Source organism: Scyliorhinus torazame, chromosome 4, assembly GCF_047496885.1.
Source record: "Scyliorhinus torazame isolate Kashiwa2021f chromosome 4, sScyTor2.1, whole genome shotgun sequence".
Taxonomy (NCBI): Eukaryota; Metazoa; Chordata; class Chondrichthyes; order Carcharhiniformes; family Scyliorhinidae; genus Scyliorhinus; species Scyliorhinus torazame.
Window position 1 is genome coordinate 317,546,782 of NC_092710.1, and position 22,707 is coordinate 317,569,488.

Consider the following 22,707-nt stretch of genomic DNA (forward strand, 5'->3'; position numbering starts at 1 on the left):
CCGTAACCTTCTGTGGCCCTAGAACATTTTCATTACTGACCTCCCTCATCCCTATTATTTTATGCTAAACTCCTCTGCACCCTGTCCAAGGTCTTACCAAACTAGACCATAAGATACAGGAGCGGAATTAGGCCATTCAGCCCTTCGGGTCCGCTCTGCCATTCAATCACGGTTGTTATGTTTCTCATCCCTATTCTTCTGCCTTCTCCCAGTAACTCCTGATCCTCTCATTAATCAAGAACCTATCTCTGTCTGAAAGACACTCAGTGACTTGGCCTTCTGCGGCAATGACTTTTACAAATTCACCACCCTCTGGCTTGAAGAAATTCCTCCTCGTATTGTCCCTTCAGTCCGGGACTGTGACCTCGGGTTATAGTTTCTCCTCCTCGTGGAAACATCCTCTCCTTGTCCACGCTATCTAGGCCTCTCAGTATTCTGTAAGTTTCAATAAGATCCCTCCTCATCCATCTGAACTCCAAAGAGTACAGTCCTAGAATCCTTAACCACTTCTCATGACAAGTCTTTCATTCCGGGGATCGTTCTTGTGAACCTCCTCTGGACCCTTTCCAAGGCCAGCATATCCTTCCTCAGGTGCGGGTCCAAACCTGCTCACAATACTCCAAATGGGGTCTGAGCAGAGCCTTGTACAGCCTCAACACTACATCCCTGCTCTTGTATTCTAGCCCTCTCGATGTGAATGGTAACATTGCATTTGCCTTCCTAACTGCCAACTGAACCTGCATGTTAACCAAGAGAATTCTGAATTAGGGCTCCCAAGTCCCTTTTTGTGCTTCTGATTACAAAAGCAGTTTCCCATTCTTTAAGTGTGTTGCCCAGAATTGGACTCAGTACTTCAGCTGAGGACTGGCCAGTGTTGTTTTTTTACAGCAGATTTGGAAGTGGTGGGAGGTGGCTAGTCTGGAGCATCAACACCAGTTGGACCACGTGGCCTGTTTCTGCCCTGTATTTGCAATGGAATTTTTTGACTACAGAACTGTCAACCTTTCTCAACAAACTGGTTATACTTCACCCTTTGTGCAAACACAAAGCAGTTTGCACAGGGCTCTACTTAACCTGACCACAGAGAAGCGCCAGTATGACTTGACTTTGCATAATTCCAAGGGCAGATACCTGCAACATTCTTTGAATCATAGAATCCCTACAGTGCAGGAGGAAGCCATTTGTCTCATCGAGTCTTTGAAAAGCATCCTACCTAGACCCAATCCCCCTAACCCCACCTAACCGTTGGACACTTGGGGCAATTTAGCATGTCCAATCCTAAGTTGCACACCATGGGACCATGGGAGGAAAGTGGGGCACCCGGAGGAAACCCACGCAGACACGGGGGGAAATGTGCAGACTCCGCACAGTCACCCAAGGTCGCAATCAAAACCGGGTCCCTGCAGCCGTGAGGTAGCAGTGCTAACCACTGTGCCAACCTTAATTTAATTAAGAAAATTAAAGAATCCTTTTCACATTTGGTGAGGGTTTGCAGAATGTTTGACAAACTAAATCATTCAGCTCTTCTTTCTTGAAACAAAATCCGAACACTAATGCATTCACGGTTGCAGTGGTTAGCACTGTTGCTTCACAGCGCCCCTCGACATTCTGAAAGGCCCAAGGAAGTCCCAGTTTGAAATTAATTGAATAATGCAAACATGCAATTTAGTTCAAAGAGCACTAAATCAAATTATACAAATTAACCTAAGAAAGGCTCAAGAATGACAACCAGCAGGATTTTATATGGACAATTCTGGAATGTGTATGTCACACATATCTACACAACATAACACAAGCATAAAAGACTAAGACAGACAAATCCTTCACTTTATAAATCAACACAACAGGTTTGACGACTCGATTCACAATACAAGTGAAAGGATTGAGAATCATGACAAACAAATTATCCCAATTCTAGTTAATAGTTGTGGCTTCCAATTTTACAACTAGATTTACCAGTAAGAGGACTGTAAGTATTTTGCTAGCCCACACAGATTGCACCTTTAAAGGGCGTGCATTGTTTGTTCCCCTCGTGAGGTGCCCTCAATCACATACAAATAACATTTGACAAAATTCAGTGAGTTTTTATAAATTTATTCAAAGATGACAAACAAAGTGGATTCTGAAAATTGGTAGCCTAAACAATTTTGCACTGAACAACATGTCGCACCATGCTTTGGAAGAAGCTTTGAAGGAAAGAAGTGCAACATTTAATCCAAAGAATTTTAGTAGTGAAAACAAATAAACAAAAACAGGCAATTTTATTTTTAAATGGATTAGAAGTTAATTTAAATATCATCTTATTTTTTCTCTGCAGCGAACACTGTTGTTGAAAACAAACAAGGGTCTTTACCAGCTGCGTTCCATACTGCGACAGCTGTACACTTTAATACAATGTTTTAATTTTGTTATCTATTATCTGCTAATTTGCTGTAACACGTTTCTACATTAATATGCGTGGATCTCTCTCCTGGAATCAAAACAAGGAGCATATGCATATCTATTTCTTTCAAGAATCTTGACTGTCTTAATAGTCTTGTTGCGCAATAATCTATCCTGATGAATGAATGGTTTAAAGCAAATCCAGCAGATGCAAAATCTAGCACAAGCTCCGAGATGGAAGATGAACTCTCCAACTTCTCCGAGGGATTTTAATTTATTTTACACAAACATAAAGCACGGTCCCATTTATAGTTAAGTGTTGATCAATGCAGCTCGAGCCTCACCATAGTAAATCTTACCTGATACTTGGCAAGACTTACTCGTAGACGTGAATATTTGATGATCAAATCAGTATATTTTAAGAAAAATTCAAGATTCATAATGAGGTGAAGAGAAGGAGAAAAAATAATTATAAAACGCCAGTGAAATGGTCGTGGCAAACATGGGCCCCATCAGCCTCACCAACGTTCAAAGCTGTAATAGGGTAGAAGCCAGGGGAATATTTATTTAGTAAATTAACAGCCACCATTCACTTAAAAGGGGAAAGGTCAAGCACAATAAGTTTTCTGAACTTTGTCTCAAGGGGATATAGAAATGGTAACTCTAAGTAACGGTTGATTTGAACGTTTGAGAGTTGAAAATGTTCTACTAGAAAGATTTAAATCAAATTAAAATTGAGAAAGTAGAAAAGTCAGGCAAACGGTCGGACTTCAGAAGGGCGGGGAAGCAAAGAAAGAGAGGGGAAAACTTTTGAGTAGAGTGTCGAAGGGCTTAATGTTTGGACGTTTGCTCATGATCTACCAAACCAAACACAAGCCAGCCAATTTCGGACTCTGATAAAACAGGAAGAGCAGCATTCAACAAAAGATCTGCAGAAAGATAGTGATGGGTCAGATACATGGCAACTGAAATTTAACACTGGATAGCTGTAAGTATGTATTCCTCATTATTTCACAAACATGTCTCAAGTAAATAATGAATGGAATTCAATTTGCACAAAGATACTTGGAAAGGTATCTGAGGGCAATCGTAAATTTACTTAATACCTCAATAACAGAGAAAAACTATTTGAAGGCTAACCGAGAATATAAAATCAGGCAGTAATGCACTACACAAGTTTCCAGAAATTAAGAAGGATTTCCTCGGTATTATTCAGACCACATTTTGGGACACTCCAATAGAGAAGGTGTAAACAGAGATCCCAAGGGCAAGGGGGTTAAATCATAAGAGAAGAGAAAAGCTCAAGTTCTAACTAAGTGGCTACAGAAGGATCTCACTGTGATATGTAAAGTGGTAAAGGTAAAGTGAACTCGTTATTAAGTCAGAACTCGTAGTAAAGTCAGGAGAGTGGGACCAAAATAAGTCATTTTGTAGTAGTAAAAAGTAAATTTAAAACAAATTTATTTAACGTGTAATAATGATTTAGAATAATCTGGGAGCCAGACAGCGCACGAGAGACATTGGCATTATAGTGAAAACTCTAAAATGGAAAAGCTGGGATGCCAGAGGTTTGAGTTACAAGCCAAACACCATTTCTTTTAAATGTGGATTGTTATGCTCTTATAATAATTTGTACAAATAAATATCTTATTTTTAAGTAATGCCTACTTCATAGATTATAGAAATCTTAAACGTCTTACTCATCCCCACACAGTGCAAAACAGTAAAGGGAGAAATACTGTATATTCCCTAAGCTCAACGACACAATCCAGCAGGGTGAAAGCTAGACCTGCAGCAACATCCAAATCTATTGCTCTAAAGGAATGCGGTACCATTGGCATTGGAAGAAATTAAATAAGCAAATAAATAAAGCATTACAGAAGGAAGCCCCACATTATTTATGGCACTTGCTTTTTTTTAGTTATGACCCAAACTCAGGGTAGTCAGTTAATGTTTTACATTATTCTACTTATTTTTCATATAAAGTTGGAGGCTTTTTGATGCAACAACTGACTGCGTAAGGGTTAACGCATGAAACAGCAACACTTTGCAGAGAAAAGAAACAATAAAATCATTGTATCAGGCATAAGATTGTATTGAAAACAACAGAAATAGGCATCTTAACAAAACGATCTCAACAGAATAACGCCCTCGTGCTTCATTATAACGGATTTACATAAATAAGGGAATAAGCCCTCAAAGACGGCACACTCCAGATTTTGCCTTTGAAAAGCTACAGTTTCAATCTTCAGAATATAAACTCACATCCATGAAAACAAAGGCTGCTCTATCCATGAGTAATTCATGCAATTGTGGTTTTCATTAAAAAAACAGACCTTTAGACTATCATGTTAATGTGTACATTCCCAAATAATGGCAAGCAAACATTAGCCAACACCACCACCCCCATACCAACAATGATGTAAATCAGGACTGGGATGGATCTTAAGAATTCGGAAAACAAAATTGTGGCTTGAAGTTCTTGGTTTATTTTCTGCTGAGGGCCATTATTGATGGCACAAAATCATGTGCAACAGATTGGATACTAACTGGGTCATGCGTAAATGAAATCAGGAAATTATGGGAGCTACAAGTTGCATGCAGCCCTACACAAAACCATATTAAAGCATTTAATTCTAGAGCTAGGGAAAAGAAAACTAATTTCCTTGAACCTTCCTCTGGCTTTTAACCATTTCAAAAACTTAATTCAACAGATTTGCTGCTAAATTGCATTAAATTTACTTTCTAATATTGATATTCAAATTCTTCCCCCCCACAATCTCTTCATAAATTAAGTACCGTATAGACTACCTGGAAGCTAGTTTGGGCAATCACCACAGCGTAAATAAATGCCCCTGCATAGAAGCTAGTGTACAGTGTAACTGCAAAGAAAAATGGTGGAGAACAAGCAACAATCAATTGTATGAAAACCAGACTGGTGCTGTTTAACTATAAAATGAAATAGTACCAGACTAGCACCAAGAGTCACCCGTGGACTGGTTAATTGTGAAATATTGAGTATTTGTATGGAGCTTCTAGTTACCAGACTGCATGTGTGGTTTTTCCAACAGGCCTTTATGGTGCCTATATCATATCTGTTGTCTGCAGGTACATTTCACAAATAAATAACCAAACCAGAAGCAGTAAATTTCATTGTAAGATTCAAGGAGGTTGCCAGATGAAAGCTTAAAGGTTGAAAAAATAGTCTTCATCCCAGCCTTAGTTGAGCTTCATCCCAGCCCAAACAAAATATTAATAAAATGCACTGGCTACTGTACTACATTGATTTACATTACAATATGCCACACCTGCGTATTTACTGGAAAACCTTTTTTCAAAAAGACTTAGTTATTTAATTTCTTTTTACAAGCATTGAGGCTCACAAAGACAGTAGCAGATGGTTGAACGGTGCTTACAGGTTACATACTTTAGAATATGAACTGGTATACTTGTAACTTTCTCTGTGTACAAATGATAAGGTGTTTGGGGCTGTCTTTACTATTCACCTCTTCTTGGGCGGGTTTGCCGTGCGAGGGGGTGTAACAGGGCGGCCAGAGTTCAGACCTCCATACTGGTATTTTGCTTTCTTTTCAGAAGGTTTTAGAATCTAAAAATAAACACAAAATGCCCATTTAATGAATCAGAGCAATAATCTGATCAATTCAGGCAGCTGAAATACAAGCTCAAAATATACGCGGTATTTTCAACATCAAGCATTCGTATCATATCTTTAACATAAAGAAAGAGATACATTGAAAATAAATGCAAAGCTGAAGAAGAAATGTCACACGGTGACTAAAAATAGTGGTCAAAGGCCAAAAAGCCCAATGATTCCAGTTTCAAGCATTCAAAACAAAGGGAGCACGATTTTAATATGGGGGATTGGGGAACCCGAAGTATCAACACACAATCCAGGCAACCTTCAAATCTGGTCCCAGAGAGACTGTGTCTGCATTGGGGGAAACTACTCTACTTTGCAAAATGCATGCTGAGGAGGCATTTAAAAGAAAATTTCTCAGCCATTTTCTTCCTAGAACTGGTACCCGAGAAGGAGAAATTAAGTCAAACTGTGCTTCAGAAATCAGCTCACCCATCAAAACTAATAATAATAACCTTTATTGCCACAAGTAGGCATACATTAACACTGCAATGAAGTTACTGTGAAAAGCCCCACATTCCAGCGCCTCCTCGGGTACACAGATGGAGAATTCAAAATGTCCAATTTACCTAACAGCATGTCTTTCGGGACTTGTGGGAGGAAACCGGAGCACCCGGAGGAAGCCCACGCAGACACAGGGAGAATGTGCAGACTCAATACAGACAGTGACCCAAGCCGTGAATCGACCCTTGGGACCCTGGAGCTTTGAAGCAACAGTGTACACAGTGTTACCGTGCCACCCACAAGTCTTACACAGTAAAAACAGAAGGAAAATTTAATTTACTAACAGACCACAGTGACGAAATGCTCTAGAAATATTATACTTACAACAAAATTGTTTTGGATGGGCAGAAGCTGGTCAGGTGGCTCAGCTAGCCAAGGGCTTCATCTCAACAAGTATTTCCAATATTGCAACTAGACAGACTGCAACAGAATTGAACTTTGATAGTCCTCGGCCTACCCATTAGCTGGAATTGGCCCCATTGAGATTTTGATCGTGCAGTAAACCATTTTCCAATATGGCAATAAACTGGTTGCCTTATGAGGAAAGGTTGAGCAGCTTGGGCAAACTCATTGAAATTTAGAAGAATGAGAGGTAACCTTATGGAAACATAATTCTGAGGGAGCTTGACAAGGTGGATGCTGCAAGGAGGTTTCCTCGTGTGGAGTAATCTGGAATTAGGAAGCACAGTTAAGCGGTCTGCCATTTAAGTCAGAGATGAGGAAGAATTTCTTCCCTGAGGGTCATTAGTCTTTGGAATTCTCTTCCCCAGAGTGCAAAGGAGGCTGGGTCATTGAATATATTCAGGCCGAGTTAGACAGATTTTTGATTGACAAATAAATTGAGGGTTATGAGGGGCAGGCAGCAGAGCAGTGGAGTTAAAGCCACAAGCAGATCAGCCATGGTCTTATTGAATGCCACAGCAGACACAATGCATTGAATGGCCTCCTCTGGCTCCTATATTTTTTATCATCAAATAAATTAGGAACTGGAAACAGAATTCTTCTGATTTACAAATCATTGCTACAGACAGGATTGTCGTATGATGAAAGACTTGGGTACATCGGGACTTTATATTCTCTAGAGATTAGAAGAGGTGAAAATGGATTCTGATATACAAGATATCGAGGTTGTTTCCCTGGATAAGGAATCTAGAACACAAAAGCACAGTCTCAGGATAAAGGGGTGATTAGGCCGGAGGTAAGAAGAAATTACTTCATTCAAAGGTTTGTGAATCTTTGGAATTCTCTACTGCAGAAGAACATAGAATATTGAGTTGTCGAATATATTTAAGGCTTAAGATAGACACATTTGTGACTTAAAAGAACCAAGGGATATGAGGAGCAGTTTAGGAAGAGGATCAGCCCTGATCGTACTGAAGGTACAACAAACTCAAAGGACCAGTTAGTCTACTTCTGCTGCTATTTCCTATGGTCTAAAACTAATTGGGGGCTTCCAGGAGTGCATGGGGGAACTGCAACAATTGTTCATTCCTGTCTGGCACAAAAGTAAACCGGGAAAGGTGGTCAATCCATTACAAGGGAAACTTGGAAGGAGTATTCAATCCAAGAAAAAGTATTCAAATTGGCTAAGAAAAACAACAGGTCTGAGGATTGGGAGCAGTTTAGAATTCAGGAAAAAAAAGGACCAAGGGATTGATTAAGAAGGGAAAGCTTCCTGTACCAGCCTCCCCAAACAGGCGCCGGAATGTGGCGACTAGGGGCTTTTCACAGTAACTTCATTTGAAGCCTACTTGTGATAATAAGCGATTTTCTTTTCATTTCATTTCATTCATTCATTCATTTTTACCCAAAGAGGGTAAGTTTGCAGGGAACATAAAAACTGACTGTTAAAGTTTCTATAGGATGTGAAGAGAAAAAGATTGGTGAAGACAAATGCAGGTCCCTTACATTCAGAAACAGGGGAATGTATAATAGGTAACAAAGAAATGTCTGAGCAACTAAATACATACTTGGATTATGTCTTCACAAATGAGGACACAAATAAGATACCAGAAATGTTAGGGAATGCAGGGTTTAGTGCGGGGAGGAATTGAAGGAGATAAATAGTACTAGAGAAATGGTGTTGAACAAATTGATAGGATAGAAGGCTGCTAAATCCCCAGGGCCTGATAATCTAAATCCCAGGGTACTTAAGAGGCTCTAGAAATAGTGCATCCATTGGGGGCCATCTTCCAGGATTCTAAAGAATCTGGAACAGTTCCTCAGAATGGAGGGTAGCTAATGCAACTCTACTATTTAAAAAGGGAGGTAGAGAGAAAACAGGCAATTATAGATCAGTGGGGAAAATTCTAGAATCCATTATCAAAGATTTTATAGCAGAGCACTGAGAAAACAGTGGCAGAATCGGACAGAGTCAGCATGGATAGATGAAGAGTAAATCATGTTTGACAAATCTACTGGGATTCTTCGAGAATGTAACTAGTAGAGTTGATGAGGGGGAGCCAGTGGATGTGGTGTATTTGGATTTTCAGAAGGTTTTTCACAACGTCCTGCATAAGAGATTAGTGTGTAAAATTAAAGCGCATGGGATTGGGTTAGTGTATTGAGACGGATAAAAAACTGGTGCTCAGGCAGGAAACAGAGTAGGAATCTCGAGTCTTTTTCAAAGTGGCAGGCAGCGATTAGTGGGGTGCCGCAGGGATCGGTGCTGGGACCCCAGCTATTCACAATATATATTAATGATTTAGATAAAGGAACAAAATGTAATTTCTCCAAATTTGCAGATGGCACCATGTTTGGTGGGAGGGTGAGCTGTAAGGAGGATGCAGAGATCCTTCAGTGTGATTTGAACAAGTTGAGTGAGTGGGCAAATGAATGGTAGATGCAGTATAATTTGGATAAATGCAAGTTTATATGCACTTCGGTAACAAAAACGAGAAGGCATAATTTAGAAGAGGGGAATGTGCAATGAGATCAGAGTGTCCTTGCACACCAGTCACTGAAGGTAGGCATGCAGGTACAGTAGGCGTTAAAGAAGGCGAATGGTATGCTGGCCTTCATTGTGAGAGGATTCAAGTACAGGAGCAGGGATGGTTTGCTGCAATTATACAGGGCCTTGGTGAGGCCTCACCAGAAATAGTGCGCATTTTTGGTATCCTTATCGGAGGAAGGATGTTGTTGGTCTAAAGGGAGTGCAGGGAAGGTTTACCAGTATGATTTCAAAGATGGCAGAACTGACGCACGAGGAGAGATTAAGTCGGTTAGGATTGTATTTGCTGAGGGGCAGCATGGTGGTGTAGTGGTTAGCACTGCTGCCTCACAGCACCGTGGATCTATGTTCGATCCTGGCCCCGGGTCACTGTCCGTGTGGAGTTTGCACATTCTCCCCGTGTCTGCGTGGGTCTCACCCCCACAACCCAAAGAAGTGCAGGGTAGGTAGACTGGCCATGCTAAATTGCTCCTGAATTGGAAAAAATATATAATTGGGCACTCTAAATTTATATAAAAAGAGAAAAAAAGGATTGCATCCGCTGGAGTTCAGAAGAAAGAGAGGGGATCTCAGAAGCCTATAAAATTATAACAGGACTAGACAGATTAGATGCAAGAAGGATGTTCCTGATGGTAGGGGTGTCCAGAGCCACGAGTTACAGTCTCAGGATATGGGGTCAACCATTTAGGACAGAGACAAGGAGACATTTCTTTATCCAGAGTGGTGAGCCTGTCAAATTCGTCACAATGAATGGCACAGCAGGCTCAAAGGACTGAATGGCTTCCTTCTGCTCCTATTTTCTATGTTTCTATGATAGGGATTGAACATAGAACATAGAACATAGAAAATACAGCACAGAACAGGCCCTTCGGCCCACGATGTTGTGCCGAACCTTTGTCCTAGATTAATCATAGATTATCATTGAATTTACAGTGCAGAAGGAGGCCATTCGGCCCTTTGAGTCTGCACCGGCTCTTGGAAAGAGCACCCTACCCAAACTCAACACCTTCACCCAACACCAAGGGCAATTTGGACATTAAGGGCAATTTATCATTGGCCAATTCACCTAACCTGCACATCTTTGGATTGTGGGAGGAAACCGGAGCACCCGGAGGAAACCCACGCAGACACGGGGAGGACGTGCAGACTCCGCACAGTCAGTGACCCAAGCCGGAATTGAACCTGGGACCCTGGAGCTGTGAAGCAATTGTGCTATCCACAATGCTACCGTGCTGCCCTTGAGAACAAATAAATCTACACTATATCATTTAACCGTAATCCATGTACCTATCCAATAGCTGCTTGAAGGTCCCTAATGTTTCCGACTCAACTACTTCCACAGGCAGTGCATTCCATGCCCCCACTACTCTCTGGGTAAAGAACCTACCTCTGATATCCCTCCTATATCTTCCACCTTTCACCTTAAATTTATGTCCCCTTGTAATGGTTTGTTCCACCCGGGGAAAAAGTCTCTGACTGTCTACTCTATCTATTCCCCTGATCATCTTATAAACCTCTATCAAGTCGCCCCTCATCCTTCTCCGTTCTAATGAGAAAAGGCCTAGCACCCTCAACCTTTCCTCGTAAGACCTACTCTCCATTCCAGGCAACATCCTGGTAAATCTTCTTTGCACCTTTTCCAAAGCTTCCACATCCTTCCTAAAATGAGGCGACCAGAACTGTACACAGTACTCCAAATGTGGCCTTACCAAAGTTTTGTACAGCTGCATCATCACCTCACGGCTCTTAAATTCAATCCCTCTGTTAATGAACGCGAGCACACCATAGGCCTTCTTCACAGCTCTATCCACTTGAGTGGCAACTTTCAAAGATGTATGAACATAGACCCCAAGATCTCTCTGCTCCTCCACATTGCCAAGAACTCTACCGTTAACCCTGTATTCCGCATTCATATTTGTCCTTCCAAAATGGACAACCTCACACTTTTCAGGGTTAAACTCCATCTGCCACTTCTCAGCCCAGCTCTGCATCCTATCTATGTCTCTTTGCAGCCGACAACAGCCCTCCTTACTATCCACAACTCCACCAATCTTCGTATCATCTGCAAATTTACTGACCCACCCTTCAACTCCCTCATCCAAGTCATTAATGAAAATCACAAACAGCAGAGGACCCAGAACTGATCCCTGCGGTACACCACTGGTAACTGGGATCCAGGCTGAATATTTGCCATCCACCACCACTCTCTGACTTCTATCGGTTAGCCAGTTCGTTATCCAACTGGCCAAATTTCCCACTATCCCATGCCTCCTTACTTTCTGCATAAGCCTACCATGGGAAACTTTATCAAATGCCTTACTAAAATCCATGTACACTACATCCACTGCTTTACCTTCATCCACATGCTTGGTCACCTCCTCAAAGAATTCAATAAGATTTGTAAGGCAAGACCTACCCCTCACAAATCCGTGCTGACTATCCCTAATCAAGCAGTGTCTTTCCAGATGCTCAGAAATCCTATCCTTCAGTACCCTTTCCATTACTTTGCCTACCACCGAAGTAAGACTAACTGGCCTGTAATTCCCAGGGTTATCCCTAGTCCCTTTTTTGAACAGGGGCACGACATTCGCCACTCTCCAATCCCCTGGTACCACCCCTGTTGACAGTGAGGACGAAAAGATCATTGCCAACGGCTCTGCAATTTCATCTCTTGCTTCCCATAGAATCCTTGGATATATCCCGTCAGGCCCGGGGGACTTGTCTATCCTCAAGTTTTTCAAAATGCCCAACACATCTTCCTTCCTAACAAGTATTTCCTCGAGCTTACCAATCTGTTTCACACTGTCCTCTCCAACAATATCGCCCCTTCATTTGTAAATACAGAAGAAAAGTACTCGTTCAAGACCTCTCCTATCTCTTCAGACTCAATACACAATCTCCCGCTACTGTCCTTGATCGGACCTACCCTCGCTCTAGTCATTCTCATATTTCTCACATATGTGTAAAAGGCCTTGGGGTTTTCCTTGATCCTACCCGCCAAAGATTGTTCATGCCCTCTCTTAGCTCTCCTAATCCCTTTCTTCAGTTCCCTCCTGGCTATCTTGTATCCCTCCAATGCCCTGTCTGAACCTTGTTTCCTCAGCCTTACATAAGTCACCTTTTTCCTCTTAACAAGACATTCAACCTCTCTTGTCAACCATGGTTCCCTCACTCGACCATCTCTTCCCTGCCTGACAGGGACATACATATCAAGGACACGTAGCACCTGTTCCTTGAACAAGTTCCACATTTCATTTGTGTCTTTCCCTGCCAGCCTATGTTCCCAACTTATGCACTTCAATTCTTGTCTGACAACATCGTATTTACCCTTCCCCCAATTGTAAACCTTGCCCTGTTGCACGTACCTATCCCTCTCCATTACTAAAGTGAAAGTCACAGAATTGTGGTCACTATCTCCAAAATGCTCCCCCACTAACAAATCTATCACTTGCCCTGGCTCATTACCCAGTACTAAATCCAATATTGCCCCTCCTCTGGTCGGACAGTCTACATACTGCGTTAGAAAAGCTTCCTGGACACACTGCACAAACACCACCCCATCCAAACTATTTGATCTAAAGAGTTTCCACTCAATATTTGGGAAGTTAAAGTCGCCCATGACTACTACCCTATGACTTCTGCACCTTTCCAAAATCTGTTTCCCAATCTGTTCCTCCACATCTCTGCTACTATTGGGGGGCCTATAGAAAACTCCTAACAAGGTGACTGCTCCTTTCCTATTTCTGACTTCAACCCATACTACCTCAGTAGGCTGATACTCCTCGAACTGCCTTTCTGCAGCTGTTATACTATCTCTAATTAATAATGCCACCCCCCCACCTCTTTTACCACCCTCCCTAATCTTATTGAAACATCTATAACCAGGGACCTCCAACAACCATTTCTGCCCCTCTTCTATCCAAGTTTCCGTGATGGCCACCACATCGTAGTCCCAAGTACCGATCCATGCCTTAAGTTCACCCACCTTATTCCTGATGCTTCTTGCGTTGAAGTATACACACTTCAACCCCTCTCCGTGCCTGCAAGTACTCTCCTTTGTCAGTGTTCCCTTCCCCACTGCCTCATTACACGCTTTCGCGTCCTGAATATCGGCTACCTTAGTTGCTGGACTACAAATCCGGTTCCCATTCCCCTGCCAAATTAGTTTAAAACCCTCCCGAAGAGTACTAGAAAACCTCCCTCCCAGGATATTGGTGCCCCTCTGGTTCAGATGCAACCCGTCCTGCTTGTACAGGTCCCACCTTCCCCAGAATGCGCTCCAATTATCCAAATACCTGAAGCCCTCCCTCCTACACCATTCCTGCAGCCACGTGTTCAACTGCACTCTCTCCCTATTCCTAGCCTCGCTATCACGTGGCACCGGCAACAAACCAGAGATGACAACTCTGTCTGTCCTGGCTTTTAACTTCCAGCCTAACTCCCTAAACTTGTTTATTACCTCCACACCCCTTTTCCTACCTATGTCGTTGGTACCAATGTGCACCACGACTTCTGGCTGCTCCCCCTCCCCCTTAAGGATCCTGAAGACACTTTCCGAGACATCCCTGGCCCTGGCACCCGGGAGGCAACATACCTTCCGGGAGTCTCGCTCGCGACCACAGAATCTCCTATCTATTCCCCTAACCATTGAATCTCCTACAACTATTGCTTTACTATTCTCCCCCCTTCCCTTCTGAGCCCCAGAGCCAGACTCAGTGCCAGAGACCTGGCCGCTAGGGCCTTCCCCCGGTAGGTCATCCCCCCCAACAGCATCCAAAACGGTATACTTGTTTTGAAGGGGAACGGCCACGAGGGATCCCTGCACTTTCTGCCTGTTTGTTTTTTTCCCCCTGACTGTAACCCAGCTATTCTTGTCCTGTACCTTGGGTGTGGTTACCTCCTTGTAACTCTTCTCAATCACCCCCTCTGCCTCCCGGATGATCCGAAGTTCATCCAGCTTCAGCTCCAGTTCCCTAACACGGTCTTTGAGGAGCTGAAGTCGGGTGCACTTCCCGCAGGTATAGTCAGCGGGGACACCGGTGGTATCCCTCACCACCCACATCCTACAGGAGGAGCATGTAACTGGCCTAGCCTCCATCCCCTCTTACCTGACAGAATATAGCTGCCCTGTGGACTAACTAGATCTCCGCCCACCGACCCTGCTCCCAGTCAGCTACACTTTCTAGATTGAAAAACTATTGAGAGAGCCAATCAGCCATCGAGAATAGTGCTGTTTAGTGAATATCAGGCACCACATCCACCACTATTCCCCCACCCCCTGAAGAGAGGATAGTAGGTTTGCAGAGGTTGAACGGAAATCTGCTGGAATACGTAAATACTTTGCACCTGTGTTTCAAAAAGAAAAGGCAAGGAGGACAAGGTAAATCTCGAATCGGTCAAAGGAAGATGATAGATAGTTAAGTAAAACCTATTATTGCATTTAGCTAAATGGAAAATGTGCTGGGATCCAAAGATTCTGAGGGAGGAAGAAAGATGCAACAGAAATTATTCCCCAATTTAATAACGCCCACTTGCTAAAAGAGGACACTCAGGTTAGACAGTCAATGTACACCTGGCTCCATTTTCATCTGACCAGGAATTCAGATGGTAAAAATTGGACATGAGGCTCCAACTCAACAAGTTATTATTATTATTATTTTTTTTTTTATAAATAATTTTTTTTATTCGCCTCCTTTTTCACATTTTCACCCACATTTACATCCATCAACAATAATCAGCAAGATATGTCAATCCCCATAATAACAACGATCCCATCTACGCACCGACCCCCAAACCTCAACCCGCATGTTTATATAAACAAATGACAAAGAGGAATCAGGGATTACCCGTAGTCACCCCCCCCTCCCCCCCCCCCCCCCCCCCCCCCCCCAGGTCTCCAGCTCCTCCCGTCCACTACCTCTTGTAGAACTCCTCCTCCCAACCTCGGTTCCTTCCCCCCAACTTTCCACCCTGTCTAGACTACTCGGACCCTGTTCTGCCAGGCTCCGATGGCCGCAGCCCCTCCCCCCACCTCACTCCCGTTCACTGGCTGGCTTAAACCGGCCAGCGTGGAGGCCCCCGCCCGGGTCCCTTTCCCCCTTGCCAGGCCCTAGGAAAGCCCAAAGATCCCCTTTTAGCACACCAACCCCGCATATCCACCTACATCTCAAAGAGCCTTCATTTCGAGTGAAAGTCCCGTCCCTTCTCTTGTCCAAATATATACAACATTGGCTCCTTTAGCTTCTACACCTGCGCGCAGTGATACAAAAAAGAAGAAAATACAGTCATGAGGTCACATCGGCACATGGCCATTCCTCAATTTGTCGGTTCTGCCACAGTCCTTCTGCCTTCGCAAACTCCTCCGCTGCTTCCGCCGTTCCAAAATAAAAGTCCCTGAGCTTGTAAGTCACCCTCAGCTTCGCTGGATCTACAATGCCGCACCTTGCTAATGTACAGTGCCCTCTTCACCAGGTTGAAGGCGGCCCGCCTCCTCGCCAGCTCCACTGTAAAGTCCTGGTATACACATATAACAGCTCCAGCCCACTGCACCACCCGCTTCTGCTTGGCCCAGCTCAGGACCTTCTCCTTCACACTGTACCTACGGAAGCACAGAGTCACTGCCCTTGGCGGCTCACTCGCCTTTGATACAGGCCTCCACGACCGATGAGCCCGACCCAGTTCATATCGGGAGGGATCCTCCCCCTCCCCCAATAGTTTTGCCAGCATCGCGGCAAAATACTCAGTCGGCTTCGGTCCTTCAACTCCTTCGGGCAGCCCCACAATCCTCAAATTCTGTCGCCTGGATCTGTTTTCCAGGTCTTCCATTTTTCCTCGCAGATCCTTGGTAGGGCCCATCACCTTCCGCATCTCCTTCCCCATCGAGGCAAGTTGATCACCGTGCTGCAATAACGTCTCCTCCACTTCCTTCAGCGCCTCCCCTTGCTCCCGCACCTCCGCCACTGCGCTCGCCACCTCCGTCCTCATCGGGGAAACCGCCTCCTCCACCAGCACACTCAAAACCTCCCTCATCTCCTTCCTCACCGTCTCCATGCATTTTGCAATCTGCGCCAACTGCTTTTCGAATTCCGCCGCCATCACCTTAGTTATTTCTTCCACCGTAAGCAGTGCGGCCTCCCCGGTGCTCCAGTCTCCATTTTCCTTGGTGACCTTTCTACTCCCCGATGGACCTTCAGCTGTTTTTTTAACGGCCGTTTTTTTGCTCACCCTCGACATTTTTCTTTTTTTTTCTGTGCCTTCACTGTGCCTCCTCCGTGCCTTCTCCCTGCTTCTGGCGTCTCCGTGGACCCTGGGACCGGGCTTTAAAGCCCCGAAAATGCCGTTCCCGAACGGGAGCCTCCATTGTGCAGCTGCCTCCCGCCCGCCGTCACCGGAAGTCTTCCCAACTCAACAAGTTAGGCGAGATTAAAATTGTGGCTGATATTTCAGGCTTCTATTGAGTTAGAACTGGAGGTTGGACAAAGGAATACCCATTTTCAAAAACAGACATAGCTAACCTGGATAATTAAGGGCCAGTTAGTTTAACACCTAACACAGACACGGGGAGAATCTGCAAACTTCACACAGACGGTCACCCAAGGCTAGAAATGAACCCAAGTCCCTGACGCGGTGAGGCAGCCGTACTAGCCACTATGCCGCATTCTGGAAACATTCTGGAATTTTAAAATATGAAATGACTAACTATGCATAAGGAGAAAATGCTAATCATCCAACACTCACTTATCCCAGAAAAGAAGATTGTGCTCAACAAACCCCAAGAGTCCCTTGAGTAGATGACAGATGTAGTGGATGGGGAAATGCAATGGTTGCATGTACATGGACTTTCAAAAAGACTCGACAAGGTAGGACTATAGGATTCCAAGCATGAAGAAATGCTGAGATTTGAGCCTAAATAATAGTGTCATACAAAACCATGGGATGCCAAAAGAGAGCAGCCTGAAATCGGAAAGCCAGACACCTATTGCTTATTTGGAAAAAAATATTATTTTTCACCTGGCCCCAAAATTAATGGATACTGCAAGAGGCCATAAGAGCCCTTTTCAATAGCATAATTTAGCATCATGGACACTGATGACTAACTACTGGATCACAGTAGCACTGTGGAGTTTGTTGTTTGGAGGGCGGCATGGTAGCACAAGTGGATAGCACTGTGGCTTCACAGCGCCAGGGTCCCAGGTTCGATTCCCCGCTGGGTCACTGTCTGTGCGGGGTTCTGCACGTTCTCCCCGTGGCTGCGTGGGTTTCCTCTGGGTGCCCTGGTTTCCTCCCATAGTCCAAAGACGTGCAGGTTAGATGGATTGGCCATGATAAATTGCCCTTCGTGACCGAAAAAAAAGGTCAGGAGAGGTTATTGGGTTACGGGGATAGGGTGGGAGTGAGGGCTTAAGTGGATCGGTGCAGACTCGATGGGCCGAATTGCCTCCTTCTGCACTGTGTTTTATGTCTATATGTACTATGTACAGTCAAATGAGCTACATGGATCTCACCATTATCCCCGGTTCCTCTAATAACAGCCCCATATCCTCACCCAACTGGCAAAATTAGTAAAATGAATTCTTAAGTATAAGGGCGGCATAGTGGCTAGTACGGCTGCCTCACAGCGTCAGGGACTTGGGTTAATTTCTAGCCTTAGGTGACCGTCTGTGTGAAGTTTGCAGATTCTCCCCGTGTCTGTGGGGGGTTTTCTCTGGGTGCACCAGTTTCCTCCTACAGTCCAAAGATGTGGTTAGGCGGATTGGGAATGATAAATTGTACTTTAGTTTCTAAAAGGTTAGGTGGGGTTGCTGGGATAGGTTGGGGCAATGGATCTAGGTTGGGTGCGCTTTCAGACGGTCAGTGTCGACTTGATGGGCCGAATGACCTCCTTCAGCACTGTAGGGATTCTATGCTTCAAGAGGTTAACGGAGCAAGGCAGCAGATCCATCATCTGACACAAGTATTTGCCCGTTTTGTCTCCAAGAAACACTCACTTTTCTTGATGAGTATATTGTACTGAATTGAACACAACAAACTCCACACTACCATGAAAGAGGTTAATTAATACTTGACCAACATGTACCTGAAAAGAACACATTAATGTTTCATCGACACTCATCATTCCTCCAGCATTATCAAACTCGCCACAGTAGTTTGGAGCAGAAAACAAAGTAACCAGCTGGCGCTTCGCAAAGAATTCGTAGCCGTCTTCAACCACCTGAAAAATATTAATGCTTATTACATGAGCAAGGTTTTAATTTTCTACTCTGATATTGCAAGTTATTTTCAGCCCCAAACCACTGCATATTCCACAACTAGACATTCAGTCATGCACAAACTCTGCACCAAGAATAGACTTAGGCAAATTCTTTGCACTATATGTAAGGCACTATATGTAAGTCAAGGCACAAAGTCTGGAAATCTACAACACCATAAAGTAAACTCTCTGCTTTTGCTGCAGTAACATATATGAAACACAGACAAGGCATCTCTACTGTAGTGTTTGAAGCAGCTTTTCCAAATCTATGAATGTTTCCCATCGCATCAGGAAATAGAAAGTACATATAGAAATTCTGTGTAATTCAGACAGGCTTTGTATAGCCTCAGAAAGATAGATACAGAGATGTAGGAATTTCTTGACCATCTCAAGAAAAATAAAATAGTCCTTAACAACCGCAAAGATTTTATAACAGAGCACTTGGAAAACAGTGGCAGGATCGGACAGAGTCAGCATAGATTTATGAAGGGGAATTCATGCTTGACAAATCTATTGGAATTCTTCGAGCATGTAACTAGTTGACGACGAGAGCGAACCAGTGGATGTGGATTATTTGGACTTCCAGGCTTTTGACAACGTCCCGCACAAGGGATTAGTGTGTAAAATTGAAGCGCATGAAATTAGGGTTCATGTATTGAGATGGACAGAAAAATGAATGAATTAACAAGTCTTTTTCAAAATGGTGGACAGTAACTAGTACGGCTCTGCAGGGATCAGTGCTCGTACCCCAGCTATTCACAATATATATTAGTGATTTTGATGAGGGAACAAAATGTAATATCCCCAAATTTACAGATGACACCAAGTTGGGTTGTGGTACTGAAAACAGGCTGAGAAGATACAGAGGCCAGGAACAGAAACTGCCTCATGAAACCCTGGCTGGAATCAATACTGGCTGCAAAAGCACTCAAGTCAAAGCATAAACCTGTTATTGATTGCCCACTCCAAGTCTATGAATATGTAACAAACGTCCAGATACAGGTGATCAACTTTGCAGCAGCACGGAGGACAGACAAAATAAGCCATCGGACTCCTTGATGAGCTGATGACTGGTCAGACAAAGGGAGTTTCAGAGGACAATGGGTCTTGATTGAACCACCATCGATAAACAGGAGTATCCTGTATTTCCCATTAACCAGTGGGGTCCGGTTAGGACAATGGCCGGTGGTAGGGTAACTGAGGCTTTAACACACTAAACTTCTAAAGATGGACTCTTCACTCAAGCCTGATCGCTTGCAACTGGATCCACAAGCAGCCGACGCTACAGAGACCTTTGAACACTGGCTAAGCTGCTTCGAGGCGTACCTCAACGAAGAATTCACAGACCTCCAGAAGAAGCAGGTCCTCCATGCACGGGTGAGCCCAAGAGTCTTTAGCCTCATCAGGGACGCCCCCTCGGACTCGGAGGCTATAACGCTGCTAAAAGGACATTACGTGAAATCCATTAACCAGGTATATGCTAGGCACCTCCTCGCCATGAGACGCCAACGCCCTGGGGAATCACCCGCGGAATTCCTGTGTGCCTTGCGCATCTTCTGCCGGAACTGTGACTGCCGGGCGATATCGGCTATCCAGCACGCGGAGCTGATTAGGGGCGCCTACGTCGCGGGCATACACTCAAACTATATCCGCCAGCGATTATGAGAAGGGGGGACACTCGGCCTCCCAGAGACAGTACAACTCTCCAACTCACTTGAAGTGGCCTCCCAGAACATGGGGTCCTACAACTCCAACCGCACAGCATCCTCGTGGGCGCAGCCATCAACCGACCCGGGTGCGACGCAAGCCTGCGCCACGCAGCGGCCCGCCAACGTCGGAGGCCCAAAGTGCTACTTCTGCGGCCAGAGTAATCACCCCTGACAACACTGCCCGGCACAGAACGCAACCTGTAACGGCTGTGGGAAGAAGGGCCACTTCGCAAAACATGCCAGGCCCAACCCCCCCTTAAATCTTCTCAGCCCAGCAGCGCTGCCTGCTGCCTGTCGGGGCCACCCCCAGCTGCCGTGCCACCCGCCATGTGGGCCGCCATCTTGGATGCCATCTTGCACCTCCTCCGCCACGTGCGACTCATGGGTGCCGCCATCTTGGGACCACTCTGCAGCCTCCCGGGAGTCCTGCTCACCCGACTGTACGCTGGCTGCCGCTACCTCCGACTGGCTTACCGATCGCCTTTGTCACATTCGACCAGCCCTGGCTGCACCACCTCGCGAAGTCCACGATGACCGTCCGGATCAACGGGCACAGGACGGCCTGCCTCTTCCGACTCCGTGAGCACAGACAGCTTCATTCACCCAGACACGGTAAGGCGTTGCTCCCTCCCCGTCCTACATCCGACCCAGAAAATCTCACTGGTTTCTGGATCCCACGCAGTGGAAATACGGGGGGTACTGTGTCGCGACCCTCACTGTGCAAGACGTAGAGTACACCAACTTTAGGCTCTACGTCCTCCCCAATCTCTGCGCTGCCCTATTACTGGGGCTCGACTTCCAGTGCCATCTCCAGAGCCTTACCTTAAAGTTCAACGGACTCCTGCCCCACCTCACCGTCAATAGCCTTGCGACCCATAAGGTCACCCCACCCACCCTCTTAACAAACCTGGGGCTGTTTAGCACAGGGCTAAATCGCTGGCTTTTAAAGCAGACCAAGGCAGGCCAGCAGCACGGTTCAATTCCCGTACCAGCCTCCCCAAACAGGCGCCGGAATGTGGCGACTAGGGGCTTTTCACAGTAACTTAAATGAAGCCTACTCGTGACAATAAGCGATTTTCATAGGGGCTGGTTTAGCACACTGGGCTAAATCATTGGCTTTTAAAGGAGACCAAGGCAGGCCAGCAGCACGGTTCAATTCCCGTACCAGCCTCCCCGAACAGGCACCGGAATGTGGCGACTAGGGGCTTTCACAATAACTTCATTGAAGCCTACTCGTGACAATAAGCGATTTTCATTTTCATTTCAAACCTCAGCCCGGACTGTAAGCCCGTCGCTACCAGGAGCAGACGCTACAGTGCCCAGGACAGGGCCTTCATCAGGTCGGAGGTACAGCGACTCCTGCGAGAAGGGGCCATTGAGGCTAGTAACAGCCCCTGGAGAGCCCAAGTGGTGGTCGTCAAGACTGGGGAGAAGCACTGGATGGTCATCGACTATAGTCAGACCATTAACCGGTACACGAAGCTCGATGCGTACCCCCTCCCTCGCATATCTGACATGGTCAATCAGATATGCCAGCGCACAAGTAGACAGACTCCGGGCCCTCCACAACGACCTTTGTCACCCGGGGGTCACCCGGTTTTTCCATTTTATCAAGGCTCGCAACCTGCCCTACTCCATCGAGGAGGTCAGGTCCGTGACCAGGGACTGCCAGGTCTGCGCGGAGTGCAAACCACACTTCTATCGGCCAAAGCACATCTGGTAAAGGCCTCCCGCCCATTTGAGCGCCCCAGCATGGTCTTCAAAGGGCCCCTCCCCTCACCATAACGTGTACTTCCTCAACATCGTTGGCGAGTACTCCAGATTCCCCTTCGCCATCCACTGCGCTGACATGACCTCTGCCTCCGTGATCAAGGCCTGCACAGTCTTTTCACCCTGTTCGGGTTCCACGCCTACATCCAGAGTGATCGGGGTACCTCCTTTATGAGCGACGAGTTGCGTCAGTTCCAGCTCAGCAAAGGCATCGCCTCCAGCAGGACGACCAGCGAAAACCCCCGGGGAAACGGACAGGTGCAGAAGGAGAACGCGACTGTCTGGAAGGCTGTCCTCCTGGCCCTACGGTTGAAAGGTCTCCCAGACTCCCGCTGGCAGGATGTCCTCCCTGATGCACTCCACTCCATCCGGTCGCTCCGGTGTACAGCCACTAACGAGACTCCTCATGAACGGATGTTTGGCTTCCCCAGGAAGTTTCCCCAGGTCTCGCTTCCGTCCTGGCCGACAGTCCCGGGGCCCATCC

The 22,707-nt window shown here is 45.4% G+C and overlaps 1 protein-coding gene across 2 annotated transcripts in view; it reads right to left on the reverse strand.

The window, feature by feature from the left end:
• Positions 1 to 2,078: 2,078 nt before the first annotated feature.
• The window catches only part of ppp1cb (protein phosphatase 1, catalytic subunit, beta isozyme), a 222,382-nt gene continuing 201,753 nt past the window's right edge, over positions 2,079 to 22,707 (reverse strand). For both annotated transcript variants that reach the window (XM_072500131.1, XM_072500130.1), the window contains exons 7-8: positions 18,571 to 18,705; positions 2,079 to 5,989 (exon numbers count right to left, since the gene is read on the reverse strand). In XM_072500131.1, the coding sequence (XP_072356232.1) occupies positions 5,885 to 5,989; positions 18,571 to 18,705 (240 nt within the window). In that variant the 3' untranslated portion in view covers positions 2,079 to 5,884. The remainder of the gene's footprint in view (positions 5,990 to 18,570; positions 18,706 to 22,707) is intronic.